The sequence below is a fragment of the Ahaetulla prasina genome, chromosome 2, assembly GCF_028640845.1.
Source record: "Ahaetulla prasina isolate Xishuangbanna chromosome 2, ASM2864084v1, whole genome shotgun sequence".
NCBI classification, from domain to species: domain Eukaryota; kingdom Metazoa; phylum Chordata; class Lepidosauria; order Squamata; family Colubridae; genus Ahaetulla; species Ahaetulla prasina.
In genome coordinates, this window is record NC_080540.1 from 5,347,566 (window position 1) to 5,370,075 (window position 22,510).

The following is a 22,510-nucleotide window of genomic DNA, read 5'->3' on the forward strand; positions in this document are numbered from 1 at the left end:
TCGCCATGGCTGTCGTACGAATCTATTTTCTCCGATGGTGGGTTATTGTTGTTGTTTGCCCAAAACTAGAAATAAGACACCTATTCTGTCCCCCTCACCTCAGTCCGAGCGATGACTTCATTAGCCGGCACCATCAGCTCTGGCTCCCTCGACGCCTCTGGTGGCTCAGCAGACTAAGTCTGTCTGTTATTAACACAGCTGCTTGCAATTCCTGCAAGTTCAAGTCCCACCAGGCCCAAGGTTGACTCAGCCTTCCATCCTTTATATGGTAGGTAAAATGAGGACCCAGATTGTTGGGGGCAATTAAGTTGACTTTGTATATAATATACAAATAGATGAAGACTATTACTTAACACAGTGTAAGCCGCCCTGAGTCTTCGGAGAAGGGCGGGATATAAATTCAAAAAAAAAAAAAATAGCGAGCGTCTGCCAAGTTTCTCTGTTATCTCCCTCGACGCCAATGAGTCAACCAGCAACAAACTTCAGCTCTTAGTTAATCAGTTGATTTGCCTGCTACGAAGAGGCACAGCAGCTCTTGCTGCCTTTATATCCTGTGGGGTGTGGCTCCATGATTCAGCATTTCCTAGGCCTGCCCCACCCCTGCTTCTGTTGTTTCCTCCTCTCCTGCCTACGAAACCTAGGGTCCAACCAAGCCTGATTGCCATCAGCTGGGTGTGGAGGCGTGGCCTGGGGGGGGAAGAGTCAGGGGACGGAGGCCTTGTTAGTTCTTCCACCTGGCCTGCCTCTGGCTCCTGGAGCTGAGCCAGGGAAGCCGGTGCTCCGTTGGTAAGTCCTGATGGCCCTTCCCCCTCACTTTCCAAGTCACTTTCTGGCAGGAGGCCCAGCTGAGGGGGGGGGAGACACAACAACACCAGAAACCAGCAGAAAATGTTGCCAATTATGGTTGCTTGACTATGGGACACTGGAAACAGCTGTAAAGGTTTCCAAACTCCCAAAATGCAATTGCCTGAGCACAGGATGTGCGTTGCGGCCATGGTAACTTCGAAAATGGATCCTAAGTAGCTCTGGGGATGTCCATTGTAACTCTGAACAGTTCTCAAGAGGCCAATTGTAAGTTGAGGGCTACTTGCATACAGTAGCTCCCCATTTTATATCAAATTTTGGGCAGTTCCCAAACAACACTTATTCTAATAAACCATTGTTGCCTGGATTCACACAACATATTGAGCCATGGTACTAGTTGACAGCTAAAGCGGCTGGATCATGCCAACATCAATTTCAATCAATTTTAGCCTGTTGTGTGAAACTAGACGCAGAATAGGTTGGCCTACCTGAAAAGGGTGGAATAAGAAAAGCAGGGTTATTTCAAGCAAATACACTGGTGTGTGTGTGTGTGTCTGTGTGCATTTATTTATTTATTTATTTAAATTTTTATACCGCCCTTCTCCCGAAGGACTCAGGGCCAAAGTATAAAAACAGCACAATGTACAATTAAAACAAAACCTTAAAACAAACATAATCCATAAATGGCCGAAATTAAAACAATCAAATTTAAAAACCCTTAAAATTTATAAATAATAACCCTGATTAAAATTGTTTAGAATTAAAAGTTTAGAATTAAAAATTTAAGCCAGTCCCGCTTGAATAACAAATGCGTTTTCAGCTCACGGCGAAAGGTCCGAAGGTCGGGTAATTGGCGCAAACCAGGGGGACGTTCGTTCCAAAGGGTAGGAGCTCCTACAGAGAAGGCCCTTCCCCTGGGGGCCGCCAGCCGACATTGCTTGGCGGACGGCACCCTGAGAAGACCCTCTCTGTGTGAGAGTACAAGTCGGTGCGAGGCATAAGGTGACAGCAGGCGGTCCCGTAAGTAGTAAGTATGTGTGTGTGTGTGTGTGTGGAATTTGAGAGGAATAGAGCTATAAAAAGAACATGTTTCTCTGTCTGCTAATATATGGTGTTGTGGTCCGCCAGCAGCCTGCAGAGCTGGCAACGGAGTCAGACAGCGATGAGGCTGAGGAAGAACATGGGCCAGTCCTGGAGGCTGGGGAAGGCCCAGATGAGGGCTCTGTGTTGGAGGCTGAGGTGGGGCCAGGGCCGTCTGGGATTGATGTGCAGACTCCAGAGCCTCCAGAGCTGACAGTAGTGAGGCAGAGGAACAGGAGGAGCTTGTTCCTAATGCATGCATGAGAAGAGCTGCCAGAAGGCAAGAGCAGCTCAAGCAGAGAGGTCGACTCGGGAATAGAGCCAAGAGATGATTGGCCCCTCCCATAAGGCTTAAAACAGACCAGCAATGGTGTTTGGGCTTTGCTGGAAAACAACGTTGATAGCTTCAGTTTCTTGCATTTATTTTGTATTGGTGTCTTCTGAACGTTTGCCAAGAAAGGCCTTTGGCAGTTTGCCTAATTGGACCAAGGTTGGTGATAGGACTGAGGAATGGTGTTGGGAGGAATTTGCTTTAATTTAGTTGGACTACGCTGTGATTGAAGTAAATCTCAGCTGTTTTAATAAAGTTTGTTTGTTTTTACACTGACTGAGTTTCCTACTACTTACTTGGACCTGGGTCACAAGATATGGGATCCTATTCAATTAATCCATTTTCCAGTCAGAGCTGAAGAAGCTGCTTGGATGAGAAGTGAAATGTCTTCAAAGAAAAACCAGAAAGTCCAGTTGCCTCTTATTTAATCAAATCAAATTTATTTAATCTTGGAAAAAAAGCACCTTTGGGGCAACCGTGACCGGATGACTGAGAATCTCCATAGACCAGGGGTCTCCAACCTTGGCAACTTTAAGCTTGGTGGACTTCAACTCCCAGAATCCCCCAGCCAGCAAAGCTGGCTGGGGAATTCTGGGAATTGAAGTCCACCAAGCTTAAAGTTGCCAAGGTTGGAGACCCCTGCCATAGACAGAGCGCCTGTTAGCTTTTCTTGGCAGAACTGCTTTGCTGCTACCATATGATTAGTTTTTTTGTTAACTTCCCAGTCTAGAACACAGCGCTGGGATTTCCTAGTGGTCTCCCCTCCAAGCATAAACATGGCCAGTCCGGTTTCTTTCTTTAAGCTCATCCAAGATCATTTTGGTGGGCCTTACCACCGCTGTGATGTGAGAAAGCCATGGGAGGCAATAATTGAGACGTATTTCAAATAAAGGTAGTCCTCATTTAGCGACTATAATTGGGGCTGGCATCTTGGTTGTGAAGGAAGCAGCCGCAAAAATGCAAATGTGTTTATGATTGGATTTCAGCGTCTTTTGGCTTTACAGACTTTCAAAAGTCGTAAGTGTGAAAATTGGTCTTAATGTGGCTTTTTCATCACCATTATAACCATAAATGGTCCCTAAACGAGAGCGTTGATAAATGAGGATGTCTTATAAGCATTCAGGGACCTCATACGTTTTTAAGGATGCCACAGGCAACAAATGTGGGTCTACTGGAGGGCAGGATGCAAATCAAATCATGCTGAAATTGCATCCACATCGCTGGAAAAGAAACTGAATAGCAGCATCAGTGGTCCAATTTTTCATCACGAAACTATTGTGAAAAGTAAGTGCACGACATCGAACAAAACGTATTCGACAGAAACCTGGAGTGCAGCAATCCACCTTTGCAGCATCGGTGATAAGCTGCCTCAGAATCTGAATGGAGCTGGAAGGGACCATGGAGGTCTTCTAGTACAGCCCCCTGCTCAAGCAGGAGATCCTATATACTCATGATGGTGAACTTATGGCACACGTGCCAGAGGTGGCATGCAGTGCCCTCTCCTATGGCACGCGAGCTGCCACCTCAGTTCAGTTCCTCTGCGCATGCGCGCACGCCTCCCGGCAGCCAGCTGATCTTCAAGTCTCTGCCACGCAGGCGCAGGGCACATGCACAGGGGGCACATGTGGGGGGCACATTGTCGTGTCTCACTCCTCCGCTGATGGCCGGGTCAGGGAAATCCGAATCAGGCGTGCCTCTGCAGCTCTGCCAAAGTCCTAGCAAAGTTCTCAAGGCAGGCAGGAGACCAGAAAGTGACTTCAGCAAGATAAGGTAGACTTTGCCTGACTCAGAGAATGCCAGAGAGCAGATCCTTTATATAGGCCATGGGGTGTGGCTCCATGACTCAGCACTTATCCAGGCCTGCCCCGCCCTTCCTTCTGTTGCCGCCGCTTATCAATTCTCCTGAAGCGAGGGTCACTCCAGTCTGCAGCTGTTGGTAATTGACATTCCTCAGGCTCCCATGCTGTGGGGGAGGGGGAGGGGTCTAGTTGCTCCATTTGCCTGGGCATGGAGCCAGGGCTGGGGGCTGGAGGCGCTTCTTCTTCCTCGGCCTGTCTGGGCATGGAGCCAGGGCTGGGGCCGGGAGGCATGCTAGGACATTCCTCAGCGTTCGGAAGCAGATAAGAAGGCCCCGGCTGCAGGGAAAACGGACGAGGCACAACACACATATGCATGCACAGGGGGCGTGGCGCATGAGGGGATGCGCATGCATGGGGGGGCCCTGCATGCGTGCTTTGGGCACTCATTCCGGAAAAGGTTAGCCATCGCTGCTATATACCATTGCAGACAAGTGATTGTCCAGTTTCTCTTTAAAAAACTCCAGTGATGAAACACCGAAAATGGTCTGGAGTCAAGCTGTTCCACTGGTTAATTGTCCTCACTGTTTAGGAAGTTTCTCCTTAATTCCAGGTTGCCTCTCTCCTTGATTAGTTTCCATTTGTTGTTTCTTCTCCTGCCTTCAGGTGCTTTGGAGAATAAGTTGACACCCTCCTCTTTTTGGCAGCCCCTCAAATACTGGAATAATGCTATCATGTCAAACCCCAGTCCTTCTTTTCTCTAAGACTAGCCATACCCAAATCCTGCAACCGTTCTTCTTACGTTTTAGCCTCCAGGCCTTTCATCATCTTAGTTGCTCTTCAGCCCTTCCTTATCCAGCCCTTCATTGAAGGACCGTCTTCTACTTCCTGAGGCTGTCTGGACTGCTGTGCAATGATTCAGAAATCCCTGCCCATGTCTTGTTTCCTTGCAAATCTGTTTCTTGGCCGTTGAAACTGGATGCAAAGATGTTGAGCCTCTAGAAAGAGTGCAGAGAAGAGCAACCAGGATGATTAGGGGAACCGGAGACTAAAACATATGAAGCACGGTTGCAGGAACTGGGCTTGGCTAGTCTAGTGAAGAGAAGGACCAGGGGAGACATGATAGCAGTCTTCCAATATTTGAGGGGCTGCCACAGAGAGGAGGGGGTCAAGCTATTTTCCAAGGTACCCGAAGGCCAGACAAGGAATAATGGATGGAAAAAAATCAAGGAGAGGTTCAACCTAAAAATAAGGAGAAATTTCCTGACGGTGAGAACAATCAACCAATGGAACAGCTTTTGCCTTTGGAAGTTGTGGGAAGCTTCATCACTGGAGGCTTTCAAGAAAAGATTGGACTGCCGTTTGTCAGAAATGAAGGGTTTCCTGCTTGGGTGGGGGGATTGGAGTAGATGACCTACAAGGTCCCTTCCAACTCTGTTAATCTAATCTTCCCATGTCGCTGTCTGTGGGTAGAGACCATTTGGGATCCCCGGTGGCTCCTTCTGCTGTCCTATCCCATAAAGCCAGGGTGTTTGTCCCAGTTCATGGACCCCTGTCCTCCAGTTATGTCTGCGCACTCAGCGATGTCGTAGAAATACCCTAAACGATATGCTGAGCTGACGTGTCTATACCAAACCTGCGCTTGGATTTTTTAATGCAACGTTCATGGACATGCTTAAACAGCACGATCCCATGGCCAGCAGAGCACTGGATATACGAGTAGTCCTCGGATTATGGCCACGACTGGGGGCTGGAATTTCTGTGGCTAAACAAGGCCATTTGTGCCCAATTTTATAACAGCCGTTAAGTGAATCATGTGATTGTAAAGCCAATCTGGCTTCCTCCATTGGCTTTGATGGCAGAAGCCAGCCTGGGAAGATCACAAATGGCTGCCATGTGACCCGCCCCCCCCAAATGCTGCAACTGTCATAAATATGAATTGGTTGTCAAGCACCTGAATTTTAATCATGTGACCCTGGGCATGCTGCAATGGTCGTAAGTGTGAAGACTGCGGTAGTCTTCGTCTTACCATCATTCATTTAGTGACCAAAGTGGCACTGAAAATAGTGACTCATGACCGTTTTTCACACTTACAACCGTTGTGTGAAAAATGCGCCAACTCAGTAAGCTCAAACTGCCCAAGGAGCTGCCGATCCAGTTCTACAGAGGAATTATTGAGTCTGTCATTTGCACCTCTGTAACTGTCTGGTTCGGTTCTGCAACCCAACAAGAAAAACACAGACTTCAGAGGATAATTAGAACTGCAGAAAAAATAATTGCTACCAACCTGCCTTCCATTGAGGACCTGTATACTCCACAAATCAAGAAGAGGGTCCTGAAAATATTTACAGATCCCTCACATCCTGGACCTAAACTGTTTCAACTCCTACCCTCAAAATGACACTACAGAGCACTGCACACCAGAACAACTAGACACAAGAACGTTTTTTCCCCGAAGGCCATCACTCTGCTAAACAAATAATTCCCTCAAACACAAACTATTTACTAAATCTGCATTACTATTAATCTTCTCATCGTTCCCATCATCCATCGCCTTCCGCTTATGACTGTAGCTTTGTTGCTTGTATCCTTACGATTTATATTGATATTGTTTCCTGATTTGTACCCTATGACTATCATTAAGTGTTGTACTTTATGATTCTTGATGAACGTATCTTTTCTTTTATGTACACTGAGAGCATATGCACCAAGACAAATTCCTTGTGTGTCCAATCACACTTGGCCAATAAAAAATTCTATTCTATTCTATTCTATTCTATTCTATTCTATTCTATTCTATTCTATTCTGTAGCGTCCCCATGGTCTTGTGATCAAAATTCGGATGCTTGGCCACCAGCTCATATTTACGGTAGTTACAGTTTCCCCGGGTTACGTGATTCCCCTTCTGTGCCTTTCTGATGAGCAAAGTTGAAAGGGAAGCCAGCTTCACTTAACAACCGTGTTGCTAACTTAACAACTGCAGTGATTCACTTCACAACTGGGGCAAGGTAGGTCATCGAACGCGGCAAAACTCACAATTGTCGTCCCCCCCCCCAGCAACAGAAATTCTGGAATCAACTTTGTAGCTCCAAACGATCGCTAAACGAATGGCTGTGAGCCAAGGACTATTTGGAGTTATCGCAAAGATTCATCCTCAAATTCTTTGAGGCAAAAATCATAGAAAGCGCTCTCATCTTCTGGGTTGTTGTTGTTTTTTTTCCTTCGGATGGGAAAATGTGATTTAAATAACAGCAGCAATGTCAGAAATAGCTCTTTAATGAGTTTTACTCAATTGTTAATAACATAGAATTATAAAAGGGGGAAAAAAGCAAGTGACAATCGAGGAAATACCATGCAAAGCATAATACACTAAAGCAGAGGTCTCCAACCTTGGCAACTTTTAAGACTTGTGGACTTCAACTCCCAGAATTCTGGGAGTTGAAGTCCATAAGTCTTAAAGTTGCTAAGTCTCCATAAGTCTTAAAGTTGCTAAGGTTGGGGACCCCTCCACTAAATCTTTTTTCAAAGGATTCATACGAAAGCTACAGAAGATGGTTAGGAACCATCATACGAGCAGAATAGAAAACCACAAATGCTTTGTTTTAAACCATATGTTTTAAATGCCTTCTTTGGCCCTTCCTAATAACTTAAAATTAAGTACTTCCAGGAAAAAAATAAATCACATTATGTGGATAAAGTAGAAGCCAGGGACTATCCTTCCTATCTACTGTTGACATACAGAGCAAATCTCTTTTAAGATTTATCACATTAAAAAGGGTCCTGGAGCAGTATTTCTCAACCGTGGCAATTTGAGGTTGTGTGGACTTCAATTCCCCGAATTCCCCAGATAGCACGGCTGGCTGGAGAATTGTGGGAGTTGAAGTCCACACAATTTAAAGCTATCAAGGTTGAAAAATGCTACTCTAGAGAGATCCAATGCAGAGTTTCCTGCTTGGCTTTCAAGAGGGATGATCAACCAGATTTACAGATCCTGGGAAGATTACCTGGTATCCCACATGATCCCCTAGCCCAGGGGTCTCCAACCTTGACAACTTTAAGACTTGTGGACTTCAACTCCCAGAATCCTTCAGCCCGCTTTGCCGGCTGAGGGATTTTGGGAGTTGAAGTCCACAAGTCTTGAAGTTGTCAAGGTTGGAGACCCCTGCCCTAGCCAAGGTAGACAAATAAAGGAATCTTTAGTCCAAAGTTTTAAGAGCTATATTCCCCACTTCCTTTTAAAGAAAAATCTGAAGTCTGTTCAAAGTCTCCTTGATAGAGAGGAAATCTAACAGTCAGCCAGCAGACGGGGGTCTCTGTGCAAGGACATAAGCGCATTAGACAAAAATGTATCCCCTTTCCCTGAAAATACGGTATAAAAATAAACATAATCACATTCATAATTCCGTATCAAAGGAGCAAATATTCCTGATGTAAACATTAGATTGTTTTCCCATACAACTGGAGGGGCAAGTGTGTGTGTTTTTTTTTTGTTTTTTTTTAAAAACATAGTCCATAAAATAAATTGTAGAGCAAGGATCTCCAAACTTGCCAACTTTTAAGACTTCTGGACTTCCAACTCCTAGAACTCTCCAGTCAGCAAAGCTGGCTTGAGGACTTCAATTCCCACAATTCCACTTGGGGACTTCAACTCCCAGAATTCTCCAGCTAGCAAAGCTGGCTTGAGGACTTCAATTCCCACAATTCAACTTGGGGACTTCAACACCCAGAATTCAACTTCTGGACTTCAACTCCCAGAATTCTCCAGCTAGCAAAGCTGGCTTGAGGACTTCAATTCCCACAATTCCACTTGGGGACTTCAACTCCCAGAATTCTCCAGCTAGCAAAGCTGGCTTGAGGACTTCAATTCCCACAATTCAACTTGGGGACTTCAACACCCAGAATTCAACTTCTGGACTTCAACGCCTACGGCTGGCTGGGGAATTCTGGGAGTTGATATCCACAAGTCCTAAAGTTTGGAGACCCCTGTCGTAGAGGAAGAAAAACAAAAAAGAAAATCAGCCGTAGGGACGATCAACAGTTTTACAAAGGGCTGGATGGCACCACTAAATGTTTTAGGGCCAAAACGGGATGATTTCCAAGAATTATTGAAAATCTCAAGTTTGTTCTGGATGGTGTACTTTCCTTTTGCCACGCGCTTCTGCCCTCCTGCCTCTATTCATTCCTAATTCCCAGTTCGCTGGTTGTTTTCTCGTGAGCCGGACCCTCCAGAGTGTCCCCTGCCAAAATCTTTGCATTTTTCTCTCCTGTGTGAACCGTGTAATGCCGATGAAGTTCCGATTTCGACCGGAAGTTCTTCCCACAGTCGGTGCACAGGAACGGCTTGGCCCCCGTGTGAGTTCTCTGGTGGGAAATGAGGTTCGAGTTACGGTTGAAGCTTTTCCCGCACTCCAGACAGACGTACGGTTTTTCCCCTGTGTGGATCTTCTGGTGCCGGGTGAGGCTGGTGCTGTCGCAGAAACTTTTTCCACAGTCCGAACAGATATATGGGGTGCCTCCGGTATGGACCCGCTGATGTCGGATGAGACTCATGTTGGAATAGTAACTCTTCCCACACTCGGCGCATTCGAACGGCTTCACGCCGGTGTGGGTTTTCTGGTGGGTGATGAGATTGGAACTCCAGCGAAACCCTTTCCCGCATTCCAAGCACGTGTAAGGCATTTCCCCGGTGTGGATTCTCTGATGGAGCGTCAGATCCGCCTTCCGGCAAAAGTTTTTCCCACAGTCGGCACAGTGGTAGGGTTTTTCTCCCGTGTGGATCCTCTGGTGGATTCGGAGCTCCGATCGTTCACAGAAGCTGACGCCGCATTCCGGACACTTATACGGCTTCTCGCCTTTGTGGATGATGGAATGCCTGATCAAGTGCGACTTGACGCGGAAACTCTTCCCACAATCCAAGCACTGGTAGGCCTTCTCCCCTGCGTGGATCCTCTGGTGAATTGTGAGGCCCGAGCTCTGGCAGAAACATTTGCCGCAATCTAAACATTTGTATGGTTTTTCTCCGGTATGGATTCTTTGGTGTCTAACCAGGCTGGTGCTGTAATTAAAACTCTTCCCACAATCCGGACATTTATAAGGCATGTTCCCCATGTGGGTCACCTGAAATTCGATGATATCTGTGTTATCGTTGGCTACTCCAGCAGCCTCCCTGTTCACCTGACGGGCTCTCTTCAGATCGGTGCTTTCTCCAATGAGCTCAATGCCTTCACGAAGAACAGCCTTCCCAGTGTTCTTCTCTGGAGAACGTTCCCCTTCAAATCCCTGCCAAACTCTGGGAACCTCTTGCAGATCACCATTTTGGGAATCCTTCCGCTCCGAGTTCCCCGTCACTAACCCATTGGTGGTTTCTCCTGAGACTTCTGGCAGATCGGTGGCTTTATCGGCGCTCCTCAAAGAGTCACCTGGAGAAGGAAGAAGAGATGAAAGGGGGAAATTTGGCATTTCCATTTGGCTTTGCAGAACTTTAAACCATTCACCAGAACTTTAAACTCATTTTTCTGGAAATCAGATGCTCACTTTGGCTATATTTCAATGTGGGAGAATTCTAGGCTTATTCGCCTATATCAGGGGTGTCAGATTCAATTTCATTGTGGGCCGCATCTGGGTTGTGTTTGTGGCATGACCACAGTGGGAATGGCCAGCTAGATGACATTCGTGTCGGGTACGCCTGTGGTGGCCCGAGCACTCTGCCAGTGAAAACAGGCTCCCAAGCTCCATTTTCGGTTGCGATGACTTCCTGCAACCCTCTGCCAGGGTTGTGTTTTCACTGGCAGAGGCACTGCGGGTCACTCCTTTGCTGTTTTCAAGTCAGCCCCATGGGCCAGATCTAAGCACCCCGCGAGCTGGATCCCACCCGTGGGCCTTGAGTTTGACACCCCTAACCTGTTGTGTCTGCTGCAGCCCCCAAGCTGGGCCTCCTGGCTGAGAGTGACTCAGAGAGTGAGGGGGCAGAGCCGACAGGGCTTCCCTCTGCGGGACCTTCCTCTCTGGCTCTGCTCCAGGTCCCAGAGGCAGGCCAGGTCGAGGAGAAGGAGTTGACATGGCCTCTTTCACCTGACCCCTCCTCCTCCTCCCTGGCAGAGCTCCAAGAGCCAGCTGAGGAGAATCAATTGTGGCTAGATGCAAGGCAGCGACACCAAGTGAAGCATGTGCAGCAAAAGGAAGGAAGGGGCCGGCCCAGGGAGTCGAATCACGGAGCCACACCCCACAGGGTATAAAAGTGGGTGGAGCTGCTTTTGGGCTCCGTGACGGACAAAAGCAGACTTTTGGGAGCTTTGGCTGTGATATTTTGTGATTAAGACTTTGGCTTCTGTTTATTTACGCTGGTCTGAGGAGAACTTGGCAGGCAATCACAGGTTCGTTGCCAGGACTGTTATCTGTCGTCGGAGTAAATTGCTGGCAAAGATAGTCAGCTCGCGTGTCTTTTTGGTTGTGGTTGGGAAGGGACAGAACATCACCTATATTAAGAGTCTCCAAACTTGGCAACTTGCACAGCCTTCTCCAGGATACCACAAAGACAGGCAGCAGCCTGGTTTAAAAACCCGATCACACTCTCTTCTTACAAGCAAGGCATGAAGTCTGATCCAAACCATCTCAAATCCAGGCAGAGTCAGGACATCCTTCATGCTTTGCCCGTGAAGAGGATGAAACTTCCCCATCAAATAACTTACCATGGATGTTGGAAACGCCGTTGCCATCTCCCTGTTGACAATCCAAGGACTCCTGCTCAGACCCAGAAAAATTCAGAGCTGGCTCTTTCCCTGACACCTGAAACAAAAAAGAAAGTGCTGAGATCAAAGAAGCAGAAAGGCCTTAGAGGGCATCTAGCTGCACCTTGTAGGGTGGGAAGCCCCCTCCTCTACTCTCACCACCCATTATCAGACAGCCCACAAAAAGCCAGCCCTGGTCCACCTATTTTCCAAAGCACCAAAAGGCAAGACAAGAAACGAATGGATGGAAACTAACCAAGGAGAGAAGCAACCTGGAACTAAGGAGAAATCTCCTAAGGGTGAGAGCAATCAAGCAATGGAACAGCTTTGCCTTCAGAAGTTGTGAACGTTCCATCACTGGAGGATTTTAAGAAGAGATTGGACAACCATTTGCCTGAAATGGTATAGGGTCATCTGCTTAAACAGGGGGTTGGACTAGAAGACCTCCAAGGTCCCTTCCAACTCTATTATTCTATGTTCCTCTTGTAAAACAGGAGGGGTCTACAGGTAATCCTCTACCTACAACTATCGAGCCCAACATTTCCATTGCTAGGCAAAGCTGTTGTTCAATTAGTTCTGTCCAATTTTACGACCTTTCTGGCCACCGTAGTTAAGTGAATCTCTGCCGTGAAGTTAGTAACACGGTTGTTAAGTGAATCCGGTTTTCCCATTGTCAGAGGGTGTCGTGTCCCACTCCTCCGCTGACGGCCGGGTCAGGGAAATCCGAATCAGGCGTGCCTCTGCAGCTCTGCCAAAGTCCTAGCAAAGTCCTCAAGGCAGGCAGGAGACCAGAAAGTGACTTCAGCAAGATAAGTTCGACTTTGCCTGACTCAGAGACTGCCAGAAAGCAGATCCTTTATATAGGCCATGGGGTGTGGCTCCATGACTCAGCACTTATCCAGGCCTGCCCCTCCCTTCCTTCTGACGCCGCCGCCTATCAATTCTTCTGAAGCGAGGGTCACTCCAGTCGGCAGCTGTTGGTAATTGACCTCCCTCAGGCTCACATGCTGTGGGGGAGGGGGAGGGGTCTAGTTGCTCCGTTTGCCTGGGCATAGAGCCAGGGCTGGGGCCGGGAGGTGCCCCCTCCTCCTCAGCCTGTCTGGGCATGGAGCCAGGGCTGGGGCCGGGAGGCATGCTAGGACATTCCTCCGTGTTCGGAAGCAGATAAGAAGACCCCGGCTGCGGTGAGAGCGGGCAAGACACAACAGAGGGTCACTAAAGGTGATCATATGACCCCGGGACACTGCAACCGTCATAAATCCAGGTTCAGTTGCTAAACATCTGAATTTTGATCACGTAATCGTGAAGTCACTTTTTCCAGTACTGTTGTAACTTCGGGTCACTAAACAAATTGTTGAGGACTATGTATACTAGCATCCCTTTTCCAAAATCCAAAGAGGAAACCTTTCACTATCCTAATGTATCAAATTCATTTGGGGGGGGGAGGGAGAAATGGCGCCACTCCGAGCCAACACTGAGCTCAGGATCCATACCCATCATTTCCATTCTCCAGACCGATGTCGATCGGATGGTTCTGGGGGCAGAAATCAGGGCTCTTGCTCCATTTGTTAGTCATAGAACAGCAACAAACCAGAATTCGGACAAGGGAGCAAGCAGGCACCTGATGCCCACGGTGAGGATTAGGGATGATGGAGCTCCTTCTGCTTCCACTACAGAGCTATACATGACTGCTCAAAGTGACTTGGAGATTCTCGGTCTGTTGTGTCTGCGCCCCCCGAGCCGGGCCCCCTGCCAGAAAGTGACTTGGAAAGTGAGGGGGAAGGGCCGTCAGGACTTACCTCAGGAGCACCGGCTTCCCTGGCTCAGCTCCAGGAGCCAGAGGCAGGCCAGGTGGAGGAGATAACGAGACCTCCATCCCCTGACTCTTTCCCCTCCCAGGCCATGCCTCCAGACCCGGCTGATGGCAATCAGGCCTGGCTGGACCCTAGGTTTCGTAGGCAGGAGAGGCGGCAACAACAGAAGCAGGGGTGGGCAGGCCTAGGAAATGCTGAGTCATGGAGCCACACCCCACAGGATATAAAAGCAGCAAGGGCTGCTATACCTCTTTGTAGCAATCAAATCAACTGCTTAAACTAGAGCTGAAGTACTGTTTGTTCCTGGTTGACTCATCAAGAGAGATAACAGAGACACTTGGCAGATGCTCGCTAGTTTGCTGCCAGAGCTGATAGTGCCGGCTAATTAAGTCATCGCTCGGACTGAGGCGAGGGGGGACAGAACACGGTCATCCCACATCATGTTTGTCCCAAAGGTGCTTTTTCCAAGAGGCAACTGGACTTGGTTTTTCTTTGAAGGACGTTTCACTTCAAGAAGCTTCTTCAGATCTGACTGGATGGTGGCGAGATGGAAGGATTTATACACCTTGCAGACAGCTGGTTATTTGCATCCTTTTAGAGAGTCATTGAGGCCGCTTGGAGGCGCTCGAATGATGCGGGAGTATGAATGGATTCCCAGAGAAAAATTGCAGCCTACAGGAACCATTTGAGCTTCAGCCTGAGATGCAGACACCGCAAACTCATCCCCAACAGCCTGCGCCTGTCTTCAACAACGACGGGACGAAGAAAATATCCTGCAGAAAGCACAGCTCCACAACACAATCCTTTCAGCAGTTCCAAGAAGGCTCCACACCCGTTTGCACTACTCAGGTGACTCCGAGGACACAGACAAACATCCAAGTGGCCTCAACGGCTCTTTAAAAAAGAATGCAAATGACCGGCTGCCTGCGAGGAGTATAAATCCTTCCGTTTTCCCACCATCCAGTCAGAGTTGAGCAAGCTTCTCGGATGAGAAGCGAAACGTCTTCAAAGAACAAGAAAGGCAACTGGACTTTGGGTGTGTAGTGGACACACATTTGGGATGACTTATGTGGGTTTGTATTTTTAATCCTACAAGCCGCCCAGAGTCAGTTGTGGGCAACTATATAAATTATATGAATGAATGAATGAATGAATGAATGAATGAGAGAAAGAAATGAATGAATATATGTTTGAACAAGTGTTTCTCAACCCTGACAATTTGGATGGACTTCAACTCCCAGAATTCCGCAGCTAGCACACAGGTAATTTTCACCTTACAACCGATAGCTTAGCGACCATTTGAAGTTATGATGGACCCCCAAAAAGGTACTTACAACCTGGATTTGAAGTTTCAAGGGACATTCTCCCCCCGCTGTGGTCACATGACTGCATTTTGGGTGCTTGACTGGTTGCCAAGCACCCAAAATGCAGTCATGTGACCACAGCTGGAGGAGGGCGGCCCTTGAAACTTCAAATCCAATTCTTAAGTACCTTTTTAGAGCATCCCGCGATCATGTGATTGTGATTTACGACGTTTGTGCCAGAAACTTCCGTCTTCTGGCAGTAAACACCCATAGCGAACAATGGGTTCGTTTAACATACAGGGCAAGGTTGTTAAGTCAAAGACTACATGTACTGGCTAGGGTAGCAGTCCCCAACTGGTGGTCCGTGGACCACTGGTGGTCCTGTCGTGTCCCACTCCTCCGCTGACGGCCGGGTCAGGGAAATCCGAATCAGGCGTGCCTCTGCAGCTCTGCCAAAGTCCTAGGCAGGCAGGAGACCAGAAAGTGACTTCAGCAAGATATGTTCGACTTTGCCTGACTCAGAGAATGCCAGAAAGCAGATCCTTTATATAGGCCATGGGGTGTGGCTCCATGACTCAGCACTTATCCAGGCCTGCCCCTCCCTTCCTTCTGACGCCGCCGCCTATCAAGTCTTCTGACGCGAGGGTCACTCCAGTCGGCAGCTGTTGGTAATTGACCTCCCTCAGGCTCACATGCTGTGGGGGAGGGGGAGGGGTCTAGTTGCTCTGTTTGCCTGGGCATGGAGCCAGGGCTGGGGCCGGGAGGTGCCCCCTCCTCCTCAGCCTGTCTGGGCATGGAGCCAGGGCTGGGGCCGGGAGGTGCCCCCTCCTCCTCAGCCTGTCTGGGCATGGAGCCAGGGCTGGGGCCGGGAGGCATACCAGGACATTCCTCAGCGTTCGGAAGCAGATAAGAAGACCCCGGCTGCAGTGAGAGCGGGCAAGACACAACAGGTCCGTGAGAAAATTTTGGTGGTCTGCAGAAAAATTATTTGCATTTTTTATATGGCACTAAACTAGGGGTCCTCAAACTGCGGCCCCTGGGCCGGATATGTGCAAGGAACGTTTGTGTTGCTGCAGAGAGTCTCTCCCTTTGGGGTCTTTTTGTGTGAGACGGAGGGGGGCAGAAATTCCGACTTGGGGTCTGCTTCAACCTCCTGGTGAGGGGCTTTGGGCGAAGGCTGGAGGGAAGTACAGCTGGTGTCAAGGAGCCGGAGGGCCTCGTTCCAGTGGGACTGCATCATGGCCTGGAACTGGCTGACCATCTCAGCCCACTGAGCCTCCAGGCGCCGGCACTTGGCCTTGCATTCCCACAGATCTTCCCTATGCTCGTAGTCCTCAGTGAGGTGCTTCTGCTGAGCCTCCTTCTCAGTCAGATCCAATTTGAACTGAGATGTTTTGCCAACTCTTTCTCATGGTGGCTGCTTAGCTCCAACAACTGCTTCCTGTTGGGGCTCTAAGGGGAAGGGAGGGGTGAGTAGAGGGGAGGGGCGAGTAGAGGCTGGCGAGGTGCCCCTTGATGTGAGTGACATCAACTCGGCCACGCCCACCCAGTCACATGAGCACCTAGCCACGCCCACCCAGCCAGTCATTAGGCAGATCAGATTAGTGGTCCGCGGAATTTAAAATTATTTAGTGGTCCCTGAGGTCCGAAAGGTTGGGGACCCCTGGGCTAGGGAATTCTGGGAGTTGAAGTCCTTTACTATTTTAAAAGTTGCCAAGGTTGAGAATGACTGGTCTATGCCAGGGGTCTGCAAACTTGGCTCTTTTAAGACTTGTGGACTTCAACTCCCAGAGTTCTGCTGGCTGAGGAACTCTGGGAGTTGAAGTCCACAAGTCTTAAAAGAGCCAAGTTTGCAGACCCCTGGTCTATGCAATTCAAGCCAGGCTCACAGGCTCCGATCCCTCATCCAAAACCACACGCCCTTCTCACCTGCTCATCCAATGTCTCAGGTACCGATTCCTTCTGCCGGAAGCCCTCGGCCAGAGCCACTGCCTGGGCACAGGTTTGGGGGCAACCCTCCACCACCCAGCTCTGGAGTTTGGGGGGCAGGATGGCCAGGAACTGCTCCAGGATCAGCAACTCCAGGATCTGCTCCTTGGTGTGTCTCTCCGGCTTCAGCCACCGGCAGCAGAGAAACCAGAGACGGCTGCAGACCTCACGGGGACCTGCGGCCTCCTCGTAGCGGAACTGGCGGAAATGCTGGCGCTGAATCTCCGAAACGAGAGTGTCCGCCTCTGGAAGCTCTTCTTTCGGCAGCTCGGAGTGTTTAAGGTTTCGGTGGGGCTCTTGGGATCCCCCACTGAAATCGGGCGGAGTTTGAGTCTCCCGTTCTTCGGTGAACTGGGTGCCTTCGGCCTTGACCTTGACAGAGGCCGGAAGTACCGCAGAAGCATTGTGGAGAGAGGAGCTCAGTTCTTGTAAGCTTGAGCAGCCGAGTCCAGGAGCCTCCGCTGTCTTAAGGAAGTCCTTCCACCGGCTCTCCTCACAGATGGGAACCCCCAGGTCCAACTCTTCTTTATACAAGTCTCTCGGGGAGCTTATCAGGAAAGCCCTGGTACTTCCAGCTTGGAAAGAACCAGCAGGTTCCCTCCCCTTCGCTCCCGCTCTGGCATCTGGGGTGTCCCCCCAGGCGTCCTCCCACCCCACCATCTCCTCCTCAGCTGGCACATCCGTCTCCTCTTCTTGCTCCTCCACGTCTTCATCCGAGGTCACCTCTGGCTTTCGCCTGGCCTGGATTGCGGGGCCCAAATCCAACAGGGCTCCCTCTTCCATCGCCATTCTGCACGAGGTTAACGGCCAACCATCAGCCTTGCCTTCCAAAAGGTCCCAGGGGGCCGTTCGGGATTACAGGAAATTTGCAAGGTAGCAAGTAATTAGAGGGAGGGGCGTTGCCCAATGTCAAGAAGCTTCTTTCTGAAAAGGGGGAGGTGTGTGTGGAGTGGAGGGGAAATAGAAATTAGAACGAGAAGGAAACGACACATAGTCCTCGACCTACGGCCACAACCGAGCCCGACGTTTTTGTTGCTAAGTGTTGTTAAGTGAGCTTTGCCCTATTTTACGACCTTTCTTGCCGCTTGTGGAGTGAATCGCTGTAGTTGTGGAAATTGGTAACACGGTCGTTAAGTGAATCTGGTTTCCCCCACAGACTTTGCTTGTCAGAAGGTCGCAAAAGGGGATCATTATGACGCCGGGACACTGCAACCGTCATAAATGCGAGGCAGTTGTCAAACATCCAAATGTAAATCACGTGACCATGGGGCTGCTGCAATGGTCGTAAATGTGAAAACTGGTCACAAGTCACTTTTTCCACTGCCATTGTAACTTCAAACGGTCACTAAATGAATTAGTGCAAATTGAAGACTATACATACTCCCTACTTTCCGATCTCTTTTTTAACTGTCAATCTTTCCAGGTACATCAGACTGGAAATCCATTCAGATAAGCTAATTCTATTTTATTGTAAGGCTACATTAAACAGAATCTTGCATGTCTGGAAAGTACAAAACTCTTGGCATTTTTTTTAAAACAGCTGGTAAACTAAAGGAGTTTGTTTTCGGAGTTTCTTTCTCAGCCAGCTGTTATTCAGCTGTGGGCTCCCCGCTCCTTTATCTGATTGTTCCCTAGGCAGCATCTCTTCCTCCTCCTCAGCCAATATTTTCTACCATCACCATTTATAGATGTGATTATCGATACATAGGTATGTATTTATACACGCACACAGACACATATATATGTTTGTATATGTATATGTATATATGTTTTCTGAGGTTTTCGCGGGTGTTTGTATGTAGGTCTTTGGTTATTTGGGTTTTCTCCCGCGTAAAATTGGAAGTGTCTTGGCGACCTTTCGACGAAGTCTCATTCGTCATCTTCAGGATTCAGTTTCGTGCTTCTGGGAGCAATGTGTGATGGCAGCTGTTTCTTCCTTTTAACTGCTAGTGGGGGTTTGAACTGATTGGGTGGAAGTTTGGCTGTGCTCTGATTGGCTGGGGTTTTTTTTGTGCTCTGATTGGCTGGGGGTGTGTCCTGCTTGTGTGGGGGCTTGGTTATGCTCAGATTAGTCTGTGTTGCAGGGAGATTTTACGCGGGAGAAAACCCGAATAACCAAAGACCTACATACAAACACCCATGAAAACCTCAGAAAACAAATATATATATTTATACACACACACACACACATATATATATATATATATACACGTATATGTATGTATGTAGGTCTTGGCGTACATACCTACATACCTATACCCGTGAAAACCTATGAAAACAAATATATATGTATATACTATATAGAATATAGAACAGAATAGAAAAACAGAGTTGGAAGGGGCCTTGGAGGTCTTCTAATCTAACCCCCTGCCGAGGCAGGAAACCCTACACCATTTCAGACAAATGGCTTAAAAATTTCCAGTGTCGGAGCATTCACAACTTCTGTAGGCAAGTTGTTCACTTATTGATTGTTCTAACTGTCAGGAAATGTCTCCTTAGTTCTAAGTTGCTTCTCTCCTTGATTAGTTTCCACCCATTGCTTCTTGTCCTGCCTTCAGGTCAGGGGTGGGTTCTACTTACCTTTACTACCGGTTCACAACAGGAGCGTGCGCGCGCTTCTGCGCATGCACAGAAGCTTCTGCGCATACACAGATCACCAAATGTGATGTCAGGGTAGGTGGGTCGAGCCTCCCGCCGTTTTTACTACCGGTTCTCAAGAACCGGACAGAACCAGGAGCAACACCACCACTGCTTCAGGTGCTTTGGAGAATAGCTCAACTCCCTTCCATTGGTTGATTGCTGTCACTGTCAGAAAATTTCTCCTTATTTCTAGGTTTATTTATTTATTTATTTAATCAAATTTTTATACCGCCCTATCTCCCGAAGGACTCAGGGCGGTTTACAGCCCGATAAAATACAAATATCATACAAGGTAAAACATTAATTAAAAAACTTATTTAAATAGGCCAAAATTTAAAATTACAATTAAAATGATAAAACCCCATTACCTAAAAATTAATAACTAACCCCAGTTAAAATTAAGTAAAACTTTTAATTGAATCTCTCCCTGTTCAGTTTTCATCCATTATTCCTGTTCTGGCCTTCAGGTCCTTTGGAAAATAGCTAGACCCCCTCCTCTCTATGGCAACCCCTAAGATATTGGAACACTGCTATCATGTCTCCTCTGGTCCTTCTTTTCATTAAACTAGACATACCCAGTTCCTGCAGCCGTTCCTTAGGATGTGTGTGTGTGTGTGTGAATGATGTATATGTGGGTATACATACACACAGGTGCATATGTGTGTTATGTATGTTTATGGGTAGATTCTTTTCTTCCTGTTTCAACTCCTACCCTCAAAACGACGCTATAGAACCAGAACAACTAGACACAAGAACAGTTTTTTTTCCCAAACGCCATCACTCTGCTCAACAAATAATTCCCTCAACCCTGTCAAACTATTTACTAAAACTGCATTACTATTAATCTTCTCATCATTTCCATCACCCAACAACTTTCACTTATGACTGTAACTTTGTTGCTTGTATCCTTACAATTTATACTGATATTGTATAATTTATACAATATCCTTACAATTTATACTGATATTGCATCCTGGACATAAACTGTTTCAACTCCTACCCTCAAAACGACGCTATAGAGCACTGCACACCAGAACAACTAGACACAAGAATAGTTTTTTCCCGAAGGCCATCACTCTGCTAAACAAATAATTCCCTCAACACTGTCAGACTATTTACTGAATCTGCACTACTATTAATCGTTTCATAGCTCCCATCATCAATCTCTTTCCACTTATGACTGTATGACTATAACTTGTTGCTGGCAATCCTTATGATTTATATTGATATATTGATCATCAATTGTGTTGTAAATGTTGTACCTTGATGAAGGTATCTTTTCTTTTATGTACACTGAGAGCATATGCACCAAGATAAATTCCTTGTGTGTCCAATCACACTTGGCCAATAAAATTCTATTCTATTCTATTCTATTGATTGTTTCCTGATTGCTTAATTGTAGCCTATGATTATCATTAAGTCTTGTATCATTAAGCGTTAAATTTGCACCCTATGACTATTATTAAGTGCTGTACCTTGATGAAGGTATCTTTTTTTTAATGTACACTGAGAGTTTATGCACCAAGACAAATTCCTTGTGTGTCCAATCACACTTGGCCAATAAAAAATTTCTATTCTATTCTATTCTATTCTATTCTATTCTATTCTATTCTATTCTATTCTATTCTATTTTGAGAGCAGGCAACAGAACTTCATTTTTACCGTGGGCCACTTTGCTCGCCGTCAAACAATGGCAATAAAGCTGATCTTATCTCGTGATATAGCAGGGAAGATCGCTGGGGAGGATGGGCTTTGTGATTATCTGAAAGCGAAGGGCAAGGAGGATGGGGCTGAAAGGCGGCACGGACCGGCGCCGCAGGCGCCGCTGCTCCTGCACAGCCTTGCAGCCCTCCGCCCCCTTTCGCATTGCCGGCGCCTTCTGCGTTTTTTTTCCCCACTTACCACGCGGCCTCCATTCATCCTTTGCTGTGCAGCGGCTGAACGTTCCAACCGGAAGGAACCTTCATGTTTTTCCTCCCCTCTTTCGCGTTCCATTCACCTCTCTCTCTCACTCGCCCCCCCTCCCTCTTCTTATACCATCCAGCCGGACTTTGACCTTTGCTGCCGCTCTAGGACACGCCTGCCAGACGCGTCTCTCAGGTTTTAACCCCTTAAATGCTTAATCCCCCCCCTCCCTTAAGCGCAGGACTCGTCCCCAACAGCCTGTGCCTTGTCTTCGACAGGGAAGGACACCGCAGGGTTAGAAAACCACCCAAGAAGCTTCCATGCCCATCTGCACCACTCAGGTGACCCCGAGGGCACAGATAAACCTCCAAGTGGCCTCAACGATTCTAGTCTAAACGAAAGCAAAGGTGGGAGCTTCATCACTTGAGACTTTCAAGAAAAGATTGGACAAAAAGATTGGAACGTGTCCAGAAATATTTTACAAGAAGAGTTCTCCATTCCTCTGAAAACAATAAAATACCTTATCCCACCAGACTTGAAATCCTAGGCTTAGAAAACTTGGAACTCCGTCGCCTTCGACAAGACCTAAGTTTAACTCACAGAATCATCTATTGTAATGTCCTTCCTGTTAAAGACTACTTCAGCTTCAATTGCAATAATACTAGAGCAACCAATAGATTTAAACTTAATGTCAACCGCTTTAATCTAGATTGCAGAAAATATGACTTCTGTAACAGAATCATCAGTGCTTGGAATACTTTACCTGACTCTGTGGTCTCTTCCCATAATCCTAAAAGCTTTATCCAAAAACTTTCTACTATTGACCTCACCCCATTCCTAAGAGGACCATAAGGGGCGTGCATAAGCACACAAACGTGCCTGCCTACCGTTCCTGTCCTATTGTTTTTCTTTTCTTCTTCCTATATATATGCTTATACCTCCTTATATTTACTCATATATGTGTTTATTTACTATATAATCTTTTTGTATGATACCTACATATATTGTTGTGACAAAATAAAATAAATAAATAAAATAAATAAATAAATAAAATAAAATAAAGATTTGTCAGAAATGGTGTAGGCTCCCCTGCTTGAGGGGGGAGGGGTTGGACTAGATG

General features: G+C 47.4%; 1 protein-coding gene across 1 annotated transcript; it reads right to left on the minus strand.

Moving 5' to 3' along the window:
- Positions 1-8,764: 8,764 nt before the first annotated feature.
- LOC131192701 (zinc finger protein 436-like) lies at positions 8,765-21,499 on the minus strand. Its single transcript, XM_058172117.1, has 4 exons — positions 21,388-21,499; positions 16,786-17,769; positions 11,700-11,796; positions 8,765-10,430 (listed from the first exon to the last, which is right to left on the minus strand). Exons 2-4 carry the CDS (start codon positions 17,632-17,634, stop codon positions 9,184-9,186), a joined length of 2,193 nt encoding a protein of 730 aa, XP_058028100.1. The 5' UTR covers positions 17,635-17,769; positions 21,388-21,499; the 3' UTR covers positions 8,765-9,183.
- Positions 21,500-22,510: the final 1,011 nt, after the last annotated feature.